Source organism: Mastomys coucha, chromosome Y (assembly GCF_008632895.1).
Source record: "Mastomys coucha isolate ucsf_1 chromosome Y, UCSF_Mcou_1, whole genome shotgun sequence".
Classification (NCBI taxonomy): domain Eukaryota; kingdom Metazoa; phylum Chordata; class Mammalia; order Rodentia; family Muridae; genus Mastomys; species Mastomys coucha.
The window spans coordinates 305,762-325,660 of NC_045031.1; the positions used below are offsets into that span (position 1 = coordinate 305,762).

Here is a 19,899-nt window from a genome sequence, read left to right on the forward strand (position 1 = left end):
GGGGAGGAGAGAGAAAGAGAGAGAGCAATAATTCATATAAAATGATCATTTTTATATTAAGATTAAATAATAATTACTATATATGTTGATTATTAAACTTCAGTTAGAATATCTTAGACAAAACAGGTAAAAGACAAATATGATAAGATAGCTGAATATTAGCATTTAGAAAGTGTTCTTACTGGGTCATATGGACCTTTATTTGCATTATTCTTTTTAACATGATTATACTTTTGCTTTGTAGAAAAGAAAAATTACACTCAGAAGTCATACGTATACCTCCTAAGCAACTGCAAATTATGAAGTGCATTATATTCTAAGAACACAGTTATTTTTGTCTGTAGTTCTGGCTCATTTTACCTTTTGTAGTCCAATCTTATTCCCTACCTACAATGTAATTCTGTGACTCAACAGGAGTATGCTGCTAGTGGTTGGAATCTCAATGTGATGCCAGTGCTGGACCAGTCTGTTCTTTGCCACATCAATGCAGACATCTCAGGCATGAAAGTGCCCTGGTTGTATGTAGGCATGGTGTTTTCAGCATTTTGTTGGCATATTGAAGATCACTGGAGTTATTCCATTAACTACCTGCACTGGTGAGTGAGACACCAATACCTAGAATGAATCAAGACACCTCCTATATACAAGAATGCATCTAAACTTTATATATCTCTTCTCCCTGACAGGGGTGAACCAAAGACCTGGTATGGAGTACCTTCTCTAGCAGCAGAACACTTGGAGGATGTTATGAAGAGACTTACACCAGAGTTGTTTGACAGCCAGCCTGACCTCCTGCATCAACTTGTTACTCTGATGAATCCCAACACTCTCATGTCACATGGAGTGCCAGTGAGTATCTGGAAATGAGGCTCAAGGGAAAAATGCAGCTTTTTCAAAACATGTACAAACACACACATACACACACACACACACACACACACCACACACACACACACACTTTTCTGAGTATTGGCAGACCATCACAATTACTTCTCTTACAGTGCTTCTTTCAAGTTACAGAGAAAGAAAAAAGATATAGGATTGTTATTGTTTATATACCTCAACAGGGGATTTTGAAATTGCAATATAGATTGGGAAATTTAATTATATTATATATCTTGTTTTACAAGAGAAGTTTATAGAAAACAAAGCACTATATTTTGCAACATTATGTAGTTTTTCGAATTCAAATTTTCAGCTCTATTTTTTCTCTCTGTATAAATACATAACTGCTTCTTAGTTTATCTGAACATAATGAACTTGGAACTTCTAATGCTCCCATTTGTTCTGACACTTTCTGGTATTTCACATGTTTTGTCGTGGTTTTTAGTATTACCCCCATTTCAAAAGAAAAAATAATACTGAAAATCAGTGATGCAAGTATCCAGGCATATAATTTTAAATTTGCCTTCCTTCATCATTCTAGTGACAATATTTATAAATTTTTTTCAAATATAACACTTAGCACATGCTTCCAAGGTTGGAATTTTTAAAAGTTTATAAACTTTTCAGTTGACTAATTATGTAGAGTAACATTTTATTATGTTTTCGTATTCAATTTTATCATGTAATGTATCAGCCATTCCATCAGAACCTCTTGATCTTTATTTCCTGTGACTGGCGTTACTATTTCTGATACTACTAGAGTCATCTAGAGTTATCTGCCGTTATTTCCTCACTAGTCTTATAGTATACTTGATCTCCTGGGTTTTGTTTTTGTTTGTTTTGTTTTTTGGTTTTTTGGCTAAGAATCTTTTTGATACTGTGCTGCGGACTGGGTTTGCTGCGGGGATTCCTGGTTCCGCGGGATGAGTAGAGTTCTGGCCTGGTGGGCAAAGAATTTGGTGAGCGACAAACAGAAACAACACAGAAAAGTGCTGATCTGAGTGTGTTTGCATAAAGTAAAAAATCAGGCTTATATAGTATACAGAAACAGGGTGAATGTCAGGGATCAAGTAGGGAGGTAGTGGTCACATCAAAGTCAGTAAGATCAAACTGCCAGGTGCAAAGCGGAGGAGCAGTGGTGTCCTTTCCGCTGGGCTATCTTGGCAGCCCCAAGATAAATTCTCTGGGTCTATCTGAGGCAAGCACCTGGAGATCCCATTCTAGCAGTCCTTGAGAATATCCTTGACTGTAACATAGATAACTAGTGATGGAAGCCCTTCAACTTCTCTCTGGTATGTAAAGCAATTCTGCCTTGTGTGGCACTGCTCTCAGAGTTCTAACTATGTTTACAGTGAGCAATAGTGCCTGACTTCTATCTCTAACTCTGGAGACACCCTATCTGATAAGGCAGCTTCCTTATAAAAAGTTCCAAGCAAGCCGGGCAGTAGTGGCCCACGTCTTTTATCCCAGCACTTGGGAGGTAGAGGCAGGTGGATTTCTGAGTTTGAGGCCAGCCTGGTCTACAGAGTGAGTCCCAGGACAGCCAAGGATATACAGAGAAATCCTGTCTCAGAAAAAAATAAATAAATAAAATAAAAAAATTAAAATTAAAATAAATAAATAAATTCCAAGCTAATTACAGCTAGGAAATCAATTAGGATCATTGAAACACTGGAGGCCAGGAAGCAGTGTTCAATCTCAATTTCATTTCTTAGGGCACCTATAATGCCTGAACAAAGAAAGCACACAAAACTCTCCACAGACTTTTGCAGAGACCAGTCTGGAACACATCTGAGTTAAGAGATGCCAAGAAATGAACTCCAGGAGGCTAGGGTAGCTCCCTTTGAAGCTGCACGCCTCAAATCCTCTGAACAAGCTTTCAGGCCTGACATGCGGAATCCACTGGAATGATGAGTGGGCGTGGCAATATTGTATTTTTTTCTTTGAATTCTACATCATTTTACTTTATAGATTCTTCTGAGCATATCACATTTAGTCTTCACGATCTCATTTTATTTCTTCACTTACACATTCGAAGATAGTCTGTCACAGGATTTTCCCTGTCCAGTTACATTAGTGCAGAGAAGGTCTGTGATTGGGCAGGGAAAAGGGAGGCGGAGCTAAGAGTTGCAGAGAGAGGGTGTGTCTTAGGATAGGAGGGGAAGGAAGATGGTATGTGACGTTTATCAGCCACAAGTAGCTATGATTTCACAAGGTTAGAAGTATTGGGAAAAAGCTTTTATCGTTATCAACTGGCTCTGGAATTATTGTATTGGCATTTTGTAAATTGTGATTTTATTGATACATAAATGTGATTGGTTAATTACGCTTTAAGCGCCTTGAACTTACCGGGTTACTGGGTATGGTGATATGCAGCCGGAAGGTTGGTTGTGCCATTTAGTTACTGGAATGTGATATCATCAACTGCATGGGTTTATGGCTGAGGAAGTATGAATAGCTCCCGGGACTAGCGAGCCAGATGCTGTGGGCTAGCTGGAGAGATGGCAGGCTTGTTTTTTTTAATAATTTCCACAATAGTCTTTTATTTCTAATCTTTCCTTTCTTAAGTCCATAACTGAATTTGGTGGCATTCTTAAGTTCATATTTATCGTTATTTCCAACATACACTACTTCTGATTTTTGTTCTGTATTTCAGGTTGTTCGTACAAACCAGTGTGCAGGGGAATTTGTCATTACTTTTCCTCGTGCTTACCACAGTGGCTTTAACCAAGGTTATAACTTTGCTGAGGCAGTGAACTTTTGCACTGCCGATTGGGTAAGTCTAGGATGTAGTGGGCCTGCAGGTAGAATAGTGTAAAGAATATGAGTAGGGGTTATTTTGGAGAAACCAGGCTTCATGGTTTCCAGGTAGCCATGTGGAATCTCAAACACACTTACAGCTACCTGTTGGACGCCAGTGTATTGAACACTACCGCCGACTCCGGCGCTATTGTGTCTTCTCCCATGAAGAGCTCATCTGCAAGATGGCTGCATTCCCAGAGAAGTTGGATCTAAATCTAGCAGTGGCAGTTCACAAGGAGATGTTCATTATGGTTCAGGAGGAGCGTCGCCTACGAAAGACCTTGTTGGAGAAGGTGGGTGGTAGAAACCAGGGCTAAGGACTCATCAGGTTACACTACGTTAGAGACACAGACCAAAATTGAGTAAGCACTTTATGCCTTCTCTTTAATTCATGCTATTGGAAATATAAGGGCAAAGACTATGTGTTTATGTGGTTTTCTTCTAATTTCTCTACAGCTGTCCTTACAAGCTTAAGCCCACAGCAGGGCTCAGTATTGGCTGTGGTGGGGTGTCCACAACACTGCTCCTAGTCTTTACAGTATATGTGGGTTGAACACCCCCAGGGCATCACGGAAGCTGAGCGAGAGGCCTTTGAGCTACTCCCAGATGATGAGCGTCAATGCATCAAGTGTAAGACCACGTGCTTCCTGTCAGCCTTGGCCTGTTATGACTGTCCAGATAGTCTTGTCTGCCTTTCCCATATCAATGATCTATGCAAGTGCTCAAGGAGCCGACAGTACTTACGGTGAGTATGGGTCTTATATGAAAAAGATAGAGGAAATACAGATCTGGCGCATATATTCTTTTCCTGGTCTTCCTCCAGGTATAGGTACACATTGGATGAACTACCTGCTATGTTACAAAAGCTGAAGATTCGGGCTGAGTCATTTGACAACTGGGCCAACAAAGTACAAGCAGCCCTAGAGGTGGAAGATGGACGGAAACGGAGTGAGTAATAGAAATTGAAGAACCTTTAAGCTATGACCAGTTTTTTATTTATTATATATTTACTTTCTTCAATATTCTAGAAAACTTCTATCTTTCCATAACACTCTCTTGGAACTTTAACTCTTTTTTTAGGTTTTGAAGAGCTAAGAGCACTGGAATCTGAGGCTCGTGATAGACGATTTCCTAACAGTGAGCTGCTTCAGCGATTGAAGAAATGCCTAACTGAAGCAGAGGCTTGTATTTCCCAAGTTCTAGGACTGATCAGTAACTCAGAGGACAGGTATGTTAGAAAAGCAAGCAAAAATGATTTAGGACTTAGTTCAGAGGTAGAATGTTTGCCCAGCAAGTGCTAGACCCTGGGAGGTCATGAACTTCGAGAATGAAAGAGGGGAGCAAAAAGCAGACAGAAGTAGGGGACTATATAAAAATGAATAACAACAACAAAAAAATCTGTGTAGACTAAAATAGAATCCTTTAGTAAAAATTTGAATGGCGTATATGCTCAATTGGAATTCAAAACTTATGTAGACTTCTCATTTTAAGAGGGAGCATCTCTGGATATTTTCAAATATATTTTAAAACATTACTGTGCATGGCTGTGAAGACAAAATATGCCCTACATGTTAGGAAATCTAACAGAATTGATAAGATCAGAATTACTTGTGCAAGTAAGTGGGGTTTTATTAACCACAATATCATTCAAGAGAAACACCTACCCCATCAAGTACCCTTAGTGGAGAAGAGGGTAATTTGAATCTCCTCTTTCATGCATAATGAAATTAGGATGGTGCTTAGCTTTTAAATTTTTCATTAAAATATGGCTATATCATGGGGGTTTGCTTTCCAGGACCCTACCTACTCCCACTCGTTTTCAAATTGATGACCTCCTGTTCTTTAGTTATTATTGTTACGTGCACATATGAACACATACAGACACACACACAAATAAATAGATAAATGCAATCTACTAAATCTATTTAGTATTGCTTTTGTCTACATGGTTTTAGAGCTGACTGCTAGGGATTTGGTTCAATGCGTCAATTTCTCAACCAGATTATGTATTCCTCTCTCAGCAGTCTTTTGTTCACCATCTCTTCATCTAGGTGTGAAGTACCTAATATTTTCCTCTGTCTATTAGTAGCATATCTGTTCAAGTCTTACTTAGGCAGCCATCTGTACTGTCATGGTATTATGGTACCAGGGGCATGACTTCTGTTGTTTCTAGAAACAAAATCTTACAGCAGACTTTTTGCTCTTAAAATATTTCTATCCCCTCTTGCACGATACTCCCTGAGCTTTAGGTGCAGATATTATGTTGTAGATATATTTATAGGGATTGGGTACCCCATGATCACTTGTTCTTTGTATTTTGGCCAGTTATGGTTTGAGTAATGGTCTGTAATACTGCTTAGTGATGCATCTTCAATAATGTGTCAGAGCTACACTTATTTATGGGTGTGTGTGTGTGTGTGTGTGTGTGTGTGTGTGTTTGTATATGTGTGTATGGGTAGTTAGAATACAATTAGGCTTACACTGGTTCATGAAAATAAAAATAGTGCATTCTCATCTAGTATCTGTGACACCATTGCTGAGCATAATATCCCCCTTGTTTAGCATTCATTCATGTATGTATGTATGTATGTATGTATGTATGTACATTCCAAAGACTGCCTGCTGCCCCTCACAGAGTCCCTCTCCCATCTGTCTACCCTTTTCCACTGAGAATGTGGGCCTCCATCTCCCTGGGTATCCTCCACCATGGTGTATCAAGTCTCTGCAGGATTAGGCTCATCCTTTCCTGCGGAGGTCAGAGAAGGCAGCTCTTTTGGGGAGCAGATACCACATTTAGACAACAGCTTTAGGAAAGAGCCTCCACTCTAGTTGTTGGGGGATCCACTTGGAGATGGAGCTGCACATCAGCTACAAATTGTGTCGGGTATGGGGGTAGGTCCAGCCCATGTATGCTCTTTAGTTGGTGGCTCAGTCTCTGAAAGTTTCTAGGGGTCCAAGTTAGTTGGCTGTGTTGGTCTTTCTGTGGAGTTCCTATCCCTTCAGGGCATTCAGTACCCTGCCCCCCTCCCCAACTCCCCAACTCTTCCATAAGGGTCCTTGACCTCCATCCAGTGTTTGGTTGTGGATAGCTGCATCTGTTTCAGTCAGCTGCAGGTAGAACCTCTCAGGAAACAGTTGTGGGAAATTGGCACAGGAGAAAATTGGCACAGAACACAGTGGCTCAAGCTCAACAATTGATAAATGGGGACCTCAAGAAAGTGCAAAGTTTCTGTAAGGCAAAGGATACTGTCAGTAGGACAGAATGTCAGTAGGACAGATTGGGAAAAGGTCTTTATTAACCCTACATCCAACAGAGGTCTAGTATCCAAAACAGATAAAGAACTAAAGAAGTTGTTTAGCAATCTTTAACTCCAATTAGATAGATATTGGTTCCCACCAAAATCTAAGTATGACTTTTGTACCTGGATGTGGATTGAACTCAGATTCTCATGCTTCTGAGGCAAAATCTTAGTGATCTAGGCCCACCCTTGTCAATCATTAATAAAGACAATTCACAAAGACTTGTCTATAGGCAGATTTTACAGAGACATTTTTCTCAATAGAGAATCCCTCTTCTCATATGACTCTAAGTTCTGTTAAATTAACATAAAGCTAGCCAGGTCACCAGCCATTTGTTTTTCTTCATTTACAAACTCTCTTCACTTCCACAGCATATTTTTTAGAAGGGAATTTTGCTACTTGATATTAGCTTTTTAAATTTTTTTTATATAGTCCACACACTTACTATCTTTCAGTTGTGTACCTTGAAAGTATATGGGCAGCCTCTTCACTGGCTAGAGAAATTTTTTGTTCATTAAATCCTTTTTTTTGTTGTTGTTGTCGATTTTATTTCTTGTGCTTTCAAAGACCATATCACAAAATTTTTACCTGTGACATAAGTTAAAATGAACTTCTTACTTCTTTCTAAGAATGATCAGGTTTGATGTTAAGATTTTCATTTATTCCCACGTGAGTTTTTTAAATTTTGAGAGGTAAGTGTTGTAGAAAATTTTAACTTTAACCCAGAGTAAAAAGTCGCCATGGGTTAAGAGTCAAAAAAGAAAACAAAACAAAACCATGGCTCTGAGGGCTGGCCAATTGGAGTTCAAAACAGCCCAAATAAAACATAGTAAGTAATAACTCGGGGATATCTAAAAAAAATTGAGTCTAATAACATAGAGAATAAATATCTCCCCAGCTCTTATGCTATTTAAAGACTTATTGTATAATAAAAGTTTTGTGTGTTTTATTTAAAAACTAAAAGATTGAGATGGGTTGGAAACTGTGGATTGAGATTAAAATTTTCTACAACAGGTAAAGCTTACTTTCATTTTTCTTTATGTTGAATTATGTTTTCCAACACCATTTTCTGAAGATGCACTTTTTTGTAATGGATAAAAATCAGGTAGTTGTTTTTGTAGACTTAGTGTTCATGTTCTGTGTTGAATTTCCATTGATATATTACTGCTTTGGCAGCACCATACTGTTTTCATTTTTATGGCTTTATATAACTTGAGATTAGGTACTGTGTTGCCACATAGAGATTAATTTGTTTTTACTGTTGCTTTGGGTATCTTTAGCTCATTTTCTGTGTCTCTAAAAATTTTGGATCAGTTTTTCTCCATCTGTGAACAATGGCTTTGGAAATTTTTGAGTTTCTCCAAATTTTCATTACAGACTTCTTTTGATTCTGTGTTTAGATTTCTTCCCAAAGAGTTTGTTTATTGTGTGTGTGTGTGTTGTGTATTTTGAGAGGAATTTCTCCTCCCTGGTCTGTTGCAGTATGTTTGTCATTAGTATTTAAGACGACAACTGTTTTTGTGTTAACTTCCCTACCTCTAATGAAATTTGTTTTTCTGGTTTTTTATTTGTTTTGTTTAACTTTTTCTTTTTTACCTTTTCTCTCTGAAGTCTGTAGTATCTCATGTAAAAATCCTGTCATGTGCGAATAGGGATACTTCAGTCATTTCCTATTTGTATCTTCCTTTCTCCTGCTGCTGTCCTATTGCTATAACTTAGACTTAAACAACCATATTTTTGAACAGTGGAAACAATGGACACCTTTTGTCTTGTCTCTAGTCTTAGTGGGGATTCCTTGAGTTTTTCTATATTTAGCATGGTGATTGCCTTAAGTTACTTAACATAGCCCTGTATGTGTAGGTTTTCTCCAGTTCTAACTTCTCAAAACTTTTAATGTAAAGTAACATTGGCCTTTCTCAGAGACATTTTCTGCCTCTAATGATCATATATTGAACTTTGAGTCTATGTGATGAATAGCACTGATTGACTTACATATAGTGAATATCCTTAGAATAAACTGCTTGGTCTTCAGACATATTGTTTTTGGACAAGAGTTTAAATGAGTTTGCTTGTAATTTTATTGAGAATTTTTATATCTTTATTTATCAGATAGAACAGCCTGAAAGATTCTTTTTGTTTTGTCTTTATCCAGGTTGGTGTCAGGGTATACTGGCGTTCTAAAAATAATTTAGAATTTCTTTCTTTTTCAAAGAATAATCTGAGTATTGTTCATAGTAGTTGTTTATAAAGTTGTGAAAAAACTCTATAATAAATCCCCACTTTTTAGTTGGGGAACTTTTTACTGCTTCAGTCTTATTGCTGACTATGGATTTATAAAAGTATTTATCTTGGCTTAATTTTGGAATGTTATATGCATGTCAGATTTCATCCATTTCTTTTAGACTGTTTTGGGGAGGATAATAGTTTTTCTTTTGTTGAGTTCTCTACTTGAATCTCCATTTCAGCCTACATCCTTTTCAGTGTTTCTATCTACTGGCTGGATTCTGTTCTCACGTCTTGGAGTCTCTTCATCGTTTTAGTCACTCTTGTACTTGTGTTTTCTTGAGCATCACTCAAGCATTTAGTCTCCTTAAGCGTTTTTTTTTTTTTCTTAATTTCATCTAATTGTTTCTTTGTATCTTTCCTAAACTACTTGGGTGACTTTAATGAATGTATGTTTATCCTCTTAAATTCTGTGTCCTAGCATTCACATTGACAAGCATTTCTACAGGGCTGGTAGGATTTAAAGTGAATATACTGGCCTGATTTTTCACACTGTTGATATTCTTGCAGTGAGATATGGGCATGTAGACCTCATTTGTTAGTTTTGTGTTTGCTAAGTTGGGGAAGAAGAGAAGGTATTGGGTAGAGTTGAGTCTAGAGGTTGGAAATGCTTAGGTGAAATGAAGTCAGGAGGGGAGATGGGACTGGATGTGCTTTTTGTTCCAAGCCAGCAGTTTGGGGTAAGAATGAATATGATGTGGAAGAGTGCTGTGATTTGGGGGGATCCTGGGCAGATCCTGGCTTACACCTAGAGCTCTGCAAGGAAAGCAAGGATGCTGGACTAGACTGGTACAATAAATACTTGTAGGATCCAGGTTAAATCTAGTTGGTTATGCAAACCTATGTGTGGATAGGTTAATCAGGGGCATTCATCAGGCTAGACTCTAAAAAGGAGGAAAAGTGGGAAGTCTAGGGGAACTATTAGGGTAGTGAAGGTAGACCAAAAGGGACCTGAGGGTGCTTTCAGGTACAGCTGATCCTCATAAAGCCTAGAGCTTAGTGGTAGTGTGGGCAGGAAAGATCAGAGTAGGCCATGAAGTGTGGTACCCTAAAGATGCCTAGAGGTTGGATGCAGCACAGGTAACCAGACTAGACCAGGACACAGGCTGTGGGAACCAAGCTACATCTGGCAAGTTTTAGGAAAATAATGATCAAGTGGTTAGGGATACTCACCAGACTACACTCTAGAAGAGGATGTGGGAAGCCTTAGTATGCAGTAGGGTGGAGCTAAAAGTGTCACTCTTTCAATTTTAATAGGTAGTTTTGTTAAGTACAGTAGTCTGGATAAACAATTGTAATCTTTCAGAATTCTTCTTTATATTTAACTTGACTCTTTTTCTACTTTTTGTAACCTTTCCTTATTCTTCATTTTCAATATTTTAATGATAGCATATCATGGGGAGGTCTTTATTTTTTTTCTATTTTGGTGTTCTGTAGTGCTTTTTGTACATGGGCAAGCATCAGTTCCTCAGAATTGGAAAACTTCCATGATTTTACTTAAAATAAATTCTACATCTTTGCTATGGTATTTTCTATGTCATATATATGTATGTATATATGCACACACATATATATATAGAGAGAGTGTCATATATGTAGAGGAGGAAGAGTGTCTTTTATGTTGCTTCTGAGCCTTCCCATTTTTTTCATGTAGTTTTACATATTTATTTTTTAACTTTAATTACGTGTTCTCAACAAAGATGTTTTACTCGTGAAATGTGTCTTTTTTATCTTTTGTTTTGTCTAGATGATTCTTAGTTTTAAAAGAAAGTATAATATAAAAGAGAAATAGAGAGTTCAAATTTGTATTTTACAGTAAGGTATTGGCAGGTTTACTAAATACAACTTCCTTTTCTCCCTGCAGGTCACAAACACCACAAATCACCCTTACTGAACTACAGATTCTTCTCAAACAGATGGGCACTCTGCCCTGTACCATGCATCAGATTGATGAAGTTAAGGTGAAGAGCGGCCAGGGATAGTGAAATCATTGTTAATAGGAGATTCATGAAGAGAATCTAAAGTAATAAGGGAGTCATAAGAACATGATTGTTCTAAAGAAACCCCCTTTCTCCTGTTTTGTGTTTTGTTTTGGGTTTTTGTTGTTGTTGTTGTTGTTGTTGTTTTGGTTTTTGGCCTTGTTTATTTCAGTTACACTTAACAAGCATTTACTGAAAGAAGGAACTAAGCTTGAATACAGAGGGTCAGTATAAGTCCGGGTTCTCCAAAGAAATGAAAAAGAGTTCTCTAAAGGAGGTACTGGGGTAGCATACAAGCTGTGGTGTGAGTAGTCCAATAATAGTTGTTTCTTGAAAGGCCAAGAACTAGTAGTTAAAGAACCCTTTATAAAATCAGGTGCAGGCCTTTAATCCCAGCACTTGTGAGACAGAGGCAGTCGATTTCTGAGTTCGAGGCCAACCTGGTCTACAGAGTGAGTTCCAGGACAGCCAGGGCTATACAGAAAAACCCTGTCTCAAAAAACAAAAAAAAAAACAAATCAGTTTTGTTTCTACCATCAAAGGAGACAGTTCTCATATTACCCTTATACTTTTAATGTTAAACTATAAGAAGATATTCTCTAAGTAAACATTATGTTAAAGATACTAAGCAGGTATTAAAACTGCCTACTCATGGAAGGCTGACTCTTGTTACTAGAAAGTGGAACTATCAGAAGTTTTTCCTTTTTTCATTTTCAAGAAGCTTTTCCCAGTAATAAGATTGTATTAAGTCATTTCAGAAAATTAAATTAAATTTAAATCAGATTATTAAAGAGAACATGGAGTATTTTGACAAAGTAATAATGAAAGAGAACATAGAGTATTCTGAAGGGAAAAAAAGATGGAGGGTGAAGATAAATTAATAAAAATCTATTAGAAGGAATTACACATTGATTATTTAGATAGTTTGTTTTTTGTTTTTTTTGGGGGGGTTATTTAGATAGCTAAAATCTTCATTTTTATTCTAAAATTTTGCAGGATGTTCTTCAACAGGTGGAAACATACCAAATTGAGACCCGTGAAGCTCTAACTTCACTGCCTTATAGTTTAGAAATACTTAAGTCCCTGATGGAAAAGGGTCAGCAGCTTCGTGTGGAAGTGCCTGAAGCTCATCAGCTTGAAGAGCTGTTGGAGCAGGCACAATGGCTAGATCAAGTGAAGCAGGCCCTAGCTCCTTCAGGCCAGAGACACTCTCTGGTCATGATGAAGAAGCTTTTAGTTATGGGAACCAAGGTATCCTCCAGCCCTTCTGTGAACAAAGCTCGAGCAGAGCTACAAGAACTGCTGACTGTTGCAGAATGTTGGGAGGAAAAGGCCCATTTCTGCTTAGAAGCTAGGTAAAGAATAATCTCTTCCCATTTGTATTTTCCTTGTGACCTTTTTGAGTCTGCTTCAGAGTATACTTTTCATTAGCATTAGGATAGTACCTAAGCATCCTAAGTTAACCTAGTCCTGTCTATGTAATATGCCATGCCAATCTTTAAGGCTTTTTTTTTTAATTAAAAATTCTATACACTGTATTTGATCACATAAGGAGATCTTTCTAGCACTCTTTACTTTCTTATATGCCCAACTTTATATTTTCTCTCTCTCTCTTTCTCTTAAAAAAAAACAAAAAAAAATTGAATTTTCAAACTTAAAATAAGGAAACCAATAAGACGAAAAATAATAAAATAAAACACACACACAAAAACACGAAGTCCATTTTGTGTTACAGACTACAGGGTCTGCCCAAGCTAGGGGCCAATACATCAAGTGTTACTTGAGTGGAGAAAACCAATTCTTTTTCTCCCAGCACATATCAATTACAATTAGCGTTCTGCTTAAGGGTGGCAATTTGTGCCAACTTACTCTTTCAGCGTTGGGATTTTGCCTCATTTGAACTTGTATAGGTCACGTGTTTACTGTCAGAACCTTTGTGGGTTTATATGTGTTCCAGTCTAGAAGATACTTTCCTTGGAACCATCCTCTATCTCTGTCCCTTACAAGCAGTCGTCCTCTTCCACAAAGATTCCTGAACCTTAAGCAGAGGGGGTTGATTAAATAATCACATTTTAGGCTAAGTGGCTAGATCAAAAGTTCTCATTCTCTGCAATAGTTCAGCTGTAAGTCTGTGTTAATTCTCATCTACTGCAAGAAGTCCTCTGGTGAAAGTTCAACAATGTTAGTTCCCATCTACTGCAAAAAGAAGCTTCTCTGATAAAACTTGAACAGTGTTCTGATCTATAGTTACAGCAAAATGCCATTGGGAGTCATTTTATTGCTATGTTCTATTAACAGAATAGTAGTAGTCTTGTTCCCATAATACCCTAATAAGATATCTTATGCTACTAAGAACAGCCTTCAGTCCCAGAAATCTTGTTGAGTTAGTGGCCCTTTGTTCCTCAACCCTCAAGTCACATGCTTTAGCCTAAATTATTAGTTACTCTTCATTACCTTGATAAAGATACAGCATGCTTACATAATCAAACAGAAGGAAATTGATCTGACCTCCAACTAGAAGCTTTACCCATTACTGATTACATTCATGTACTGATGGTATCCTTCACTCTAACTACCCTTCACTCTAATTGAGGAGAAAGATAATTATCAGTATCACCCAGGTGCAAACCTGAATGCAAGATATTGGTGCAATAGTGGCATAAATGTTATGAAAGTAACCAACCACTTTTGCTTGGATTTATAAGCCCATTCATGAGATGAGACCCATTCTTGACATGTCATGTAAACAGCCAAGGACCTGAAAATCATAGGCTTGGGGGAAATCTTTTAGTACTTTAAAGGAAAAATTGTCAATGTGTTGTTTCTTGGCTGAGTTTGTTCTCAGATAATCAACATTATTAATGCAATATATAGGTCACCACTGTGTCTAAGACTTACAGCATTATTATTCACTTGCTTTATCAAAATTTTTGTTTATACTTTTAGCAAGAAACCTAGGACTATACACACACAACTATAATATTAAATACAAATTTTTTTTCCCAAATATTTTTAGCCAAAAGCATTCTCCAGCCACTTTGGAAGTTATAATACGTGAGGCAGAAAACATCCCTGTCTACTTGCCTAACATCCAGTCTCTGAAGGAAGCTCTGACTAAGGCACAGGCTTGGATTGCTGATGTGAATGAGATTCAAGTGAGGATCTTGGTTTCTTCTCCTCCTCCTGCTCTCTTTATTCTCCTCTTCCTCCTCCTCTTTCTTCTTTTAGATTGATTGATTATGTATGCTGTGCTCTGCCTGCATGCACACCTACAGGCCAGAAGAGGGCACCAGATATCGTTACAGATGGTTGTGAGCCACCATGTGTTTGCTCGGAATTGAACTCAGGTCCTCTTGAAGGACAGCCGGTGGTCTTAATCTCTGAGCCATCTCTCAAGTCCCCAGAAGATCACAATTTTTACTTTGCTACCCAGACCTGCAAGATGAAGAGAAACCATTCTGTTTCAGTTTTTTTTATAGAGTTAGGGTTGTGGGAGGAATTGAAGATGGAAAGTTAGCTAAGTTAAGGTTATCAGGATAAAAAACAAGGAGGGAGAGAATGATTCGGGTTCAAACACACAAAGAGTTGGCCAAAACAAGAGTAAAGAAGCAAATAGTTAGATCAGCCCTCATTGTTTTGATTGAGTCAGCAAAAGGAAGAATTTTGTGAGAAAATTAGTTTGCCATTTTTCCCTTTTTTTCAAAATAAGTCTGCATTTCATCTACATTGATTATATGGTACTATATATAACCTTACTCAACAAAACTAAACACAATACTTGACATAATTTAATTGTACCTACCTTAGAATGGGGATCACTACCCGTGTTTGGATGATTTGGAAGGCCTTGTAGCTGTTGGTCGGGATTTACCTGTGGAGCTGGAGGAACTGAGACAGCTGGAGAATCAGGTACTGACAGCACATTCCTGGAAAGAGAAAGCTTCTAAGACTTTTCTCAAGAAGAATTCTTGCTACACACTGTTGGAGGTGAGATCTGATTTCTTGTACCATATCATTTTCTGTGCCTGACCCTGGTTGTTGAGAAGAAGCACATAAGTGGACATGAATTTTTGAGACATTTCAGGGAGCTGAAGGGCAGTAATTCTCCTTTCTTCTTTCTAATAGGTTCTTTGCCCATGTGCAGATGCTGGTTCAGTCAGCACCAAACGCAGTCGGTGGATTGAAAAGGAGATGGGGTTATACAAATATGACACAGAATTGCTGGGGCTGTCTGCCCAGGACCTCAGGGACCCAGGGTCTGTGGTAAGCAGCTTGACACAGATGGAGAAAATGTTGCTTATGGGTATCTCACTGAAAAGAAAGTAGCCTAGTAATGGTATGTTATATGGGTTGGTTGCCCATTAGCAAACCATTTATACACCAAGCCTATTATTTTAATTTGGGGAAAGGGTAAAGGGGCTAGTCTAATAAGAGGATGGGTGCTTAACAGCTTTTCTCTGTCCTGGGTTTAATAGATCATGGCCTTTAAGGAAGGGGAAGAAAAAGAAAAGGAAGGTATCTTGCACTTACGTCACATCAACTCAGCCAAACCCAGTCCAATGTCCTCATCGATGAATACCTCTGCAACCTCCATCTGTGTATGTGGGCAGGTTTGTGCAGGAGTGGAAGCCCTGCAGTGTGATCTGTGTCATGACTGGTTCCATGGACAATGTGTGACTGTACCCCATCTACTCAGCTCCCTAAGGGCCAATCATACCTCTTCTCAACTACTAGCTTGGTGGGAATGGAACACCAAATTCCTGTGCCCACTGTGTATGCGATCAAGGCGTCCACGCCTGGAGACCATCTTGTCATTGCTAGTAGGACTACAGAGACTGTCTGTAAGGCTGCCCGAGGGTGAGGCCCTACAGTGCCTCACAGAGAGAGCCATTGGTTGGCAAGGCCGTGCCAGACAGGCTCTAGCTTCTGAGGATGTAACTGCTTTGTTGAAACAGCTAGCAAAATCCCGCCAACAACTACAGGATGAATTGAGGCATGAGAAGCCCTCTACTTTGCCTTCAGGCCTTGCCTCTGACTGTATCACAGAGGATAGTGGCAAAGATACTCTTAAGGTAAGCTGTCCAGCCTAGTTTTTACCTTCAGATTTCTATATTCTAGACTGTTGTTTTTTTTTATTTATTTTTATTTTTTTATTTTTTATTTTTTTATTCTAGACTGTTAAGACCCTTAAGATTCTACCTTTATCAATGTCCTTTGGGTCAGTCCCTCTCCCCTATCCTATATCATTCTAGATTCCTGATACTCATAGCACTCTATGTATCAGTGGTTCTCAGCCTGTGTGTCATGACTCCACAGAGGTTGAATATCAGATACCATGTATATCAGATATTTACATTACAATTCATATGGGTAGCAAAATTATAGTTGAGTACCAATAAAAGGGTCACAGCATTAGGAAGGTTGAGAACCATTGTTCTCTATGCTCTCTGTGGGGAGTAAACATAGTTTCATTTACAGTGGATATAAAGAGCTTGATTTTTTTTTTTTTTTCAATTTGATTCAAGTAATCCATTCCTGGTCTTCTTCTTAGGAAGAGGAGGAGTTGGTACTAAATGAAGACAGGTTGAAAAGTTCTGAGAAGATTGTTCCAAAGGAAAGTTCATGTAAAAGAGGTATGTCTAGGTGTTGGTAAGCTAATGAATAAATACCACCAAAATGACTTTCAGTGTCTTCAGCTCTTTTGTAGTAAGGAGAATTAGACCAAAATCATATTGTAAAAGAGCTTTCCTCAAACCCTCCAGATGAGGAACTGCTGCCTTCGCTTTTATCCCAATTAACTGGTCCAGTACTTGAGCTGCCTGAAGCTACACGGGCGCCTCTAGAGGAGCTTATGATGGAAGGAGATCTACTTGAAGTTACTCTGGATGAGAACCACAGCATTTGGCAGCTGCTGCAGGCTGGGCAGAATCCCAATCTAGAGCGGATTCATACACTTCTAGAGGTGAGGAGATGTGTCATGGATAGTCTTTGGTATCAGTACAAATGTGAACCACATACACCTTATTTTTGCTTGTCTGTGTATTGTAGCTTGAGAAGCCTGAGAACCCAGGGAGTTCAGAGCAACAGATACCAGAGAGGAGGCGGCGGCGGAGGCAAAAGGTGGTTCTGAGTAGAAAGGGTGAGGATTTTATTCAAAAAGAGCTAGAATCAAAAAGAGTCAGGAGTTCAAGGATTAAGCCTAAGGAAGAAAAGTTTCAAGAGCCGATACATGGGGATAATGTGCTCTTGACACACCGTACAGAACATACAGACATCTTAAAAGATCACATGAACAGTGTACAAGAAAAGGATCCAAGCCCTTCATCTTCTTTTCCGTCCTTAACACCTTTGCTACACCTATCTTATTTTCATCAGCAAAAATTACAACAATAGTGTGTGATTGTTCCTTAGTGTTTCTTTCTTCTCAGTGATTCTTCTTAGTGATTCTTCCTTAGTGTTTCTCCATTCTCCATCTCTGTTCTTTCCGTACTTCTTTCTCTTTTCTTTCTGTTGCTCCCTTCCTTTCCTCCATTTTACCTTATCCCTACAGCTTCCTCTACCCTTAATCCCCTCAGACCCTCCCAAAAGTATTTATTTCTTATCTAGAGCTTGGCTACAAATTATTTTATCCGTACTCCTAATACATTTTTATGCTGTAGTTCCTAAGAACTATTCCCTGTATATATTTCTCAAAATTTTACCAGCAATATTCCTGGGACTAGCATAGATAAAGTGATGTCCTTAGTTACCTTTATTCTAATCTAGAGAAGCAAAAATAAAATTTGAGAATGATAGTTTATTAACCTTTACTTTTAAATCCTTCATCATCCTCTATGTAATCCCCACATCAAGTACTTATTAAAACAAGTGTCTTTTAGTTTATATTTTCATTCTATCTATTACCTTTTTCTTTTTGGTTCATATTCTAAAAGAACATTGTATTTTGTAATTCTTAAGGAAAAAGAATATAGTAATGAAAAGTTACCATAATTGTTTATTTTTAATTTTGTTTCTTTTGGTGTTGTTGTTGTTAAAAATAAAACAGTATGCTTGAAACTGCATCTGACTTGTACTTCTTGAACTATGGGAATAGAAAAATCAAGGGTGGAAATCATTGTTATTGTGGGAATCAACAAACTTTGTTTCTGGACTTGATACTTGTCTGTATCTGGGCTCTTGGTTCTCTTCGTTTCTTGATACATGTTGTCTAGGTAATGCCTTCATAGCTATAATTTCCTAGTAAATGTCAAATAAGATGACTCCTTTCTTTTCTAGAACATTGTCCTAAATCTTATAACTTCAGTAACTTTATATTTTACTCCCTCAGGTCTGTTTTTCATTCTTACTCAATTCATTGGTTGTCATACTTTATTGTACAGGTGTAAGTAAGTCAAAGCATAATACTATCCATCAACTCAGACACTATTTTACTTACTTTCTTTGAATTATCTAGCATCAACCTTTTTCCTTTGCTTACCCATTCTAGTCTTCTTGTTCATACTTAATCTCTTGTTTTTCTATAGTCAGTGTGTCATGAAGCTCAAGTTTATTACTAAAATAATTATGGTCCCCTACTCCAGTTTTAAGTTTCTTTGTATAATAATGTCTAAGTAATTTATTTCAAGTAATAAACTTCTTTATATCATTTCACCCAAATTTAGTTTTGGTTAAACCTTCTCTCTACCTTTTCCTCTCCTATTTCTCCCTGTCCTCATCCTTGATTAAACCCTTACTATTTGAACGCTGGAGAGATGGCTCAGTGGTTAAGAGCGCTGGTTGCTTTTCCAGAGGACCTGGTTTCAATTTCCAGCAACCACATGGTGGCTCACAACCATCTGTAACTCCAATTCCAGAGAATCTGATGCTCTCTTGTAGGCATACATGCAGGCAAAACACCAATGCATATGAGATAAAAATAAGTAAATTATTTAAAAAAAAACATTAATTATTCCTCCATTCCCTTTTATAGTGCATTATATATTGTTAGTACCTGTATCCTCTATTGTATAGCCTGTTTTTCTTCTTATGGGGCTCTTTCTAGTTTCTGAGTTTCTATAGTACTCAAAGCTAACCATACAATAACCTTAGGAGTGAGACTGCACAGTATTTGTGTGAGTCTAGCTTAATTCACTCTGTATAGTTTCTAGGTTCTACCCTTTTGTCTAAAATAACATAATTTTATTTTAATTTATAACTGAAATGAGTCTCACTGTGTATATGTAGTTTAATTTCATTCTACCAGTTCATCAGCTGGTAGACCTCTAGGCTGATTGAATCTTCTACCTACTATCAATAGGCCTAAAATGAATATAGGTGGGCAAATATCTCTACAGTAGGATATGGAAAACCATCTTATTTACAGTTTTCACAAAATAAATCAATTCATGTTTATTTTTCAAGAAATTCAACCAAGGAAGTGGGGGAAAAAACTGTATGCCACAAACTTTTAATGGTCAAGAGAGAAATTAAGAACACTACAAGATAGATAGGTGCTATGCTTATGAATTTAGTTAAGCAAGCTATGTTGTAAAAATAACTACCTTGCCAAAAGCAATCTATAGATTTATTTTAGTATCTCTTAAATCCCAGTGACATTTCATTTTACAAAATTAGAAAATAATCTTTTAAAAAAATTTAAGTATAAAGCCAG

The 19,899-nt window shown here is 37.7% G+C and overlaps 1 protein-coding gene across 3 annotated transcripts in view; it reads left to right on the forward strand.

Annotated features, from left to right (window-relative positions):
- LOC116096519 (lysine-specific demethylase 5D) overlaps positions 1-18,301 on the forward strand; it is a 51,358-nt gene extending 33,057 nt beyond the window's left edge. For 2 of the 3 annotated variants that reach the window (XM_031378430.1, XM_031378439.1), the window contains exons 11-26: positions 415-596; positions 687-849; positions 3,542-3,661; positions 3,786-3,980; positions 4,251-4,432; positions 4,511-4,635; positions 4,768-4,915; positions 11,135-11,231; positions 12,246-12,604; positions 14,266-14,404; positions 15,057-15,236; positions 15,375-15,512; positions 15,725-16,321; positions 16,801-16,882; positions 17,012-17,211; positions 17,298-18,043. In XM_031378430.1, coding sequence (XP_031234290.1) covers positions 415-596; positions 687-849; positions 3,542-3,661; positions 3,786-3,980; positions 4,251-4,432; positions 4,511-4,635; positions 4,768-4,915; positions 11,135-11,231; positions 12,246-12,604; positions 14,266-14,404; positions 15,057-15,236; positions 15,375-15,512; positions 15,725-16,321; positions 16,801-16,882; positions 17,012-17,211; positions 17,298-17,642 — 3,252 coding nt within the window. In that variant the 3' untranslated portion in view covers positions 17,643-18,043. Of the gene's footprint in view, positions 1-414; positions 597-686; positions 850-3,541; positions 3,662-3,785; positions 3,981-4,250; positions 4,433-4,510; positions 4,636-4,767; positions 4,916-11,134; positions 11,232-12,245; positions 12,605-14,265; positions 14,405-15,056; positions 15,237-15,374; positions 15,513-15,724; positions 16,322-16,800; positions 16,883-17,011; positions 17,212-17,297 lie in introns of all 3 variants that reach the window. The other variant, XM_031378419.1, reaches the window with a different exon arrangement.
- Positions 18,302-19,899: the final 1,598 nt, after the last annotated feature.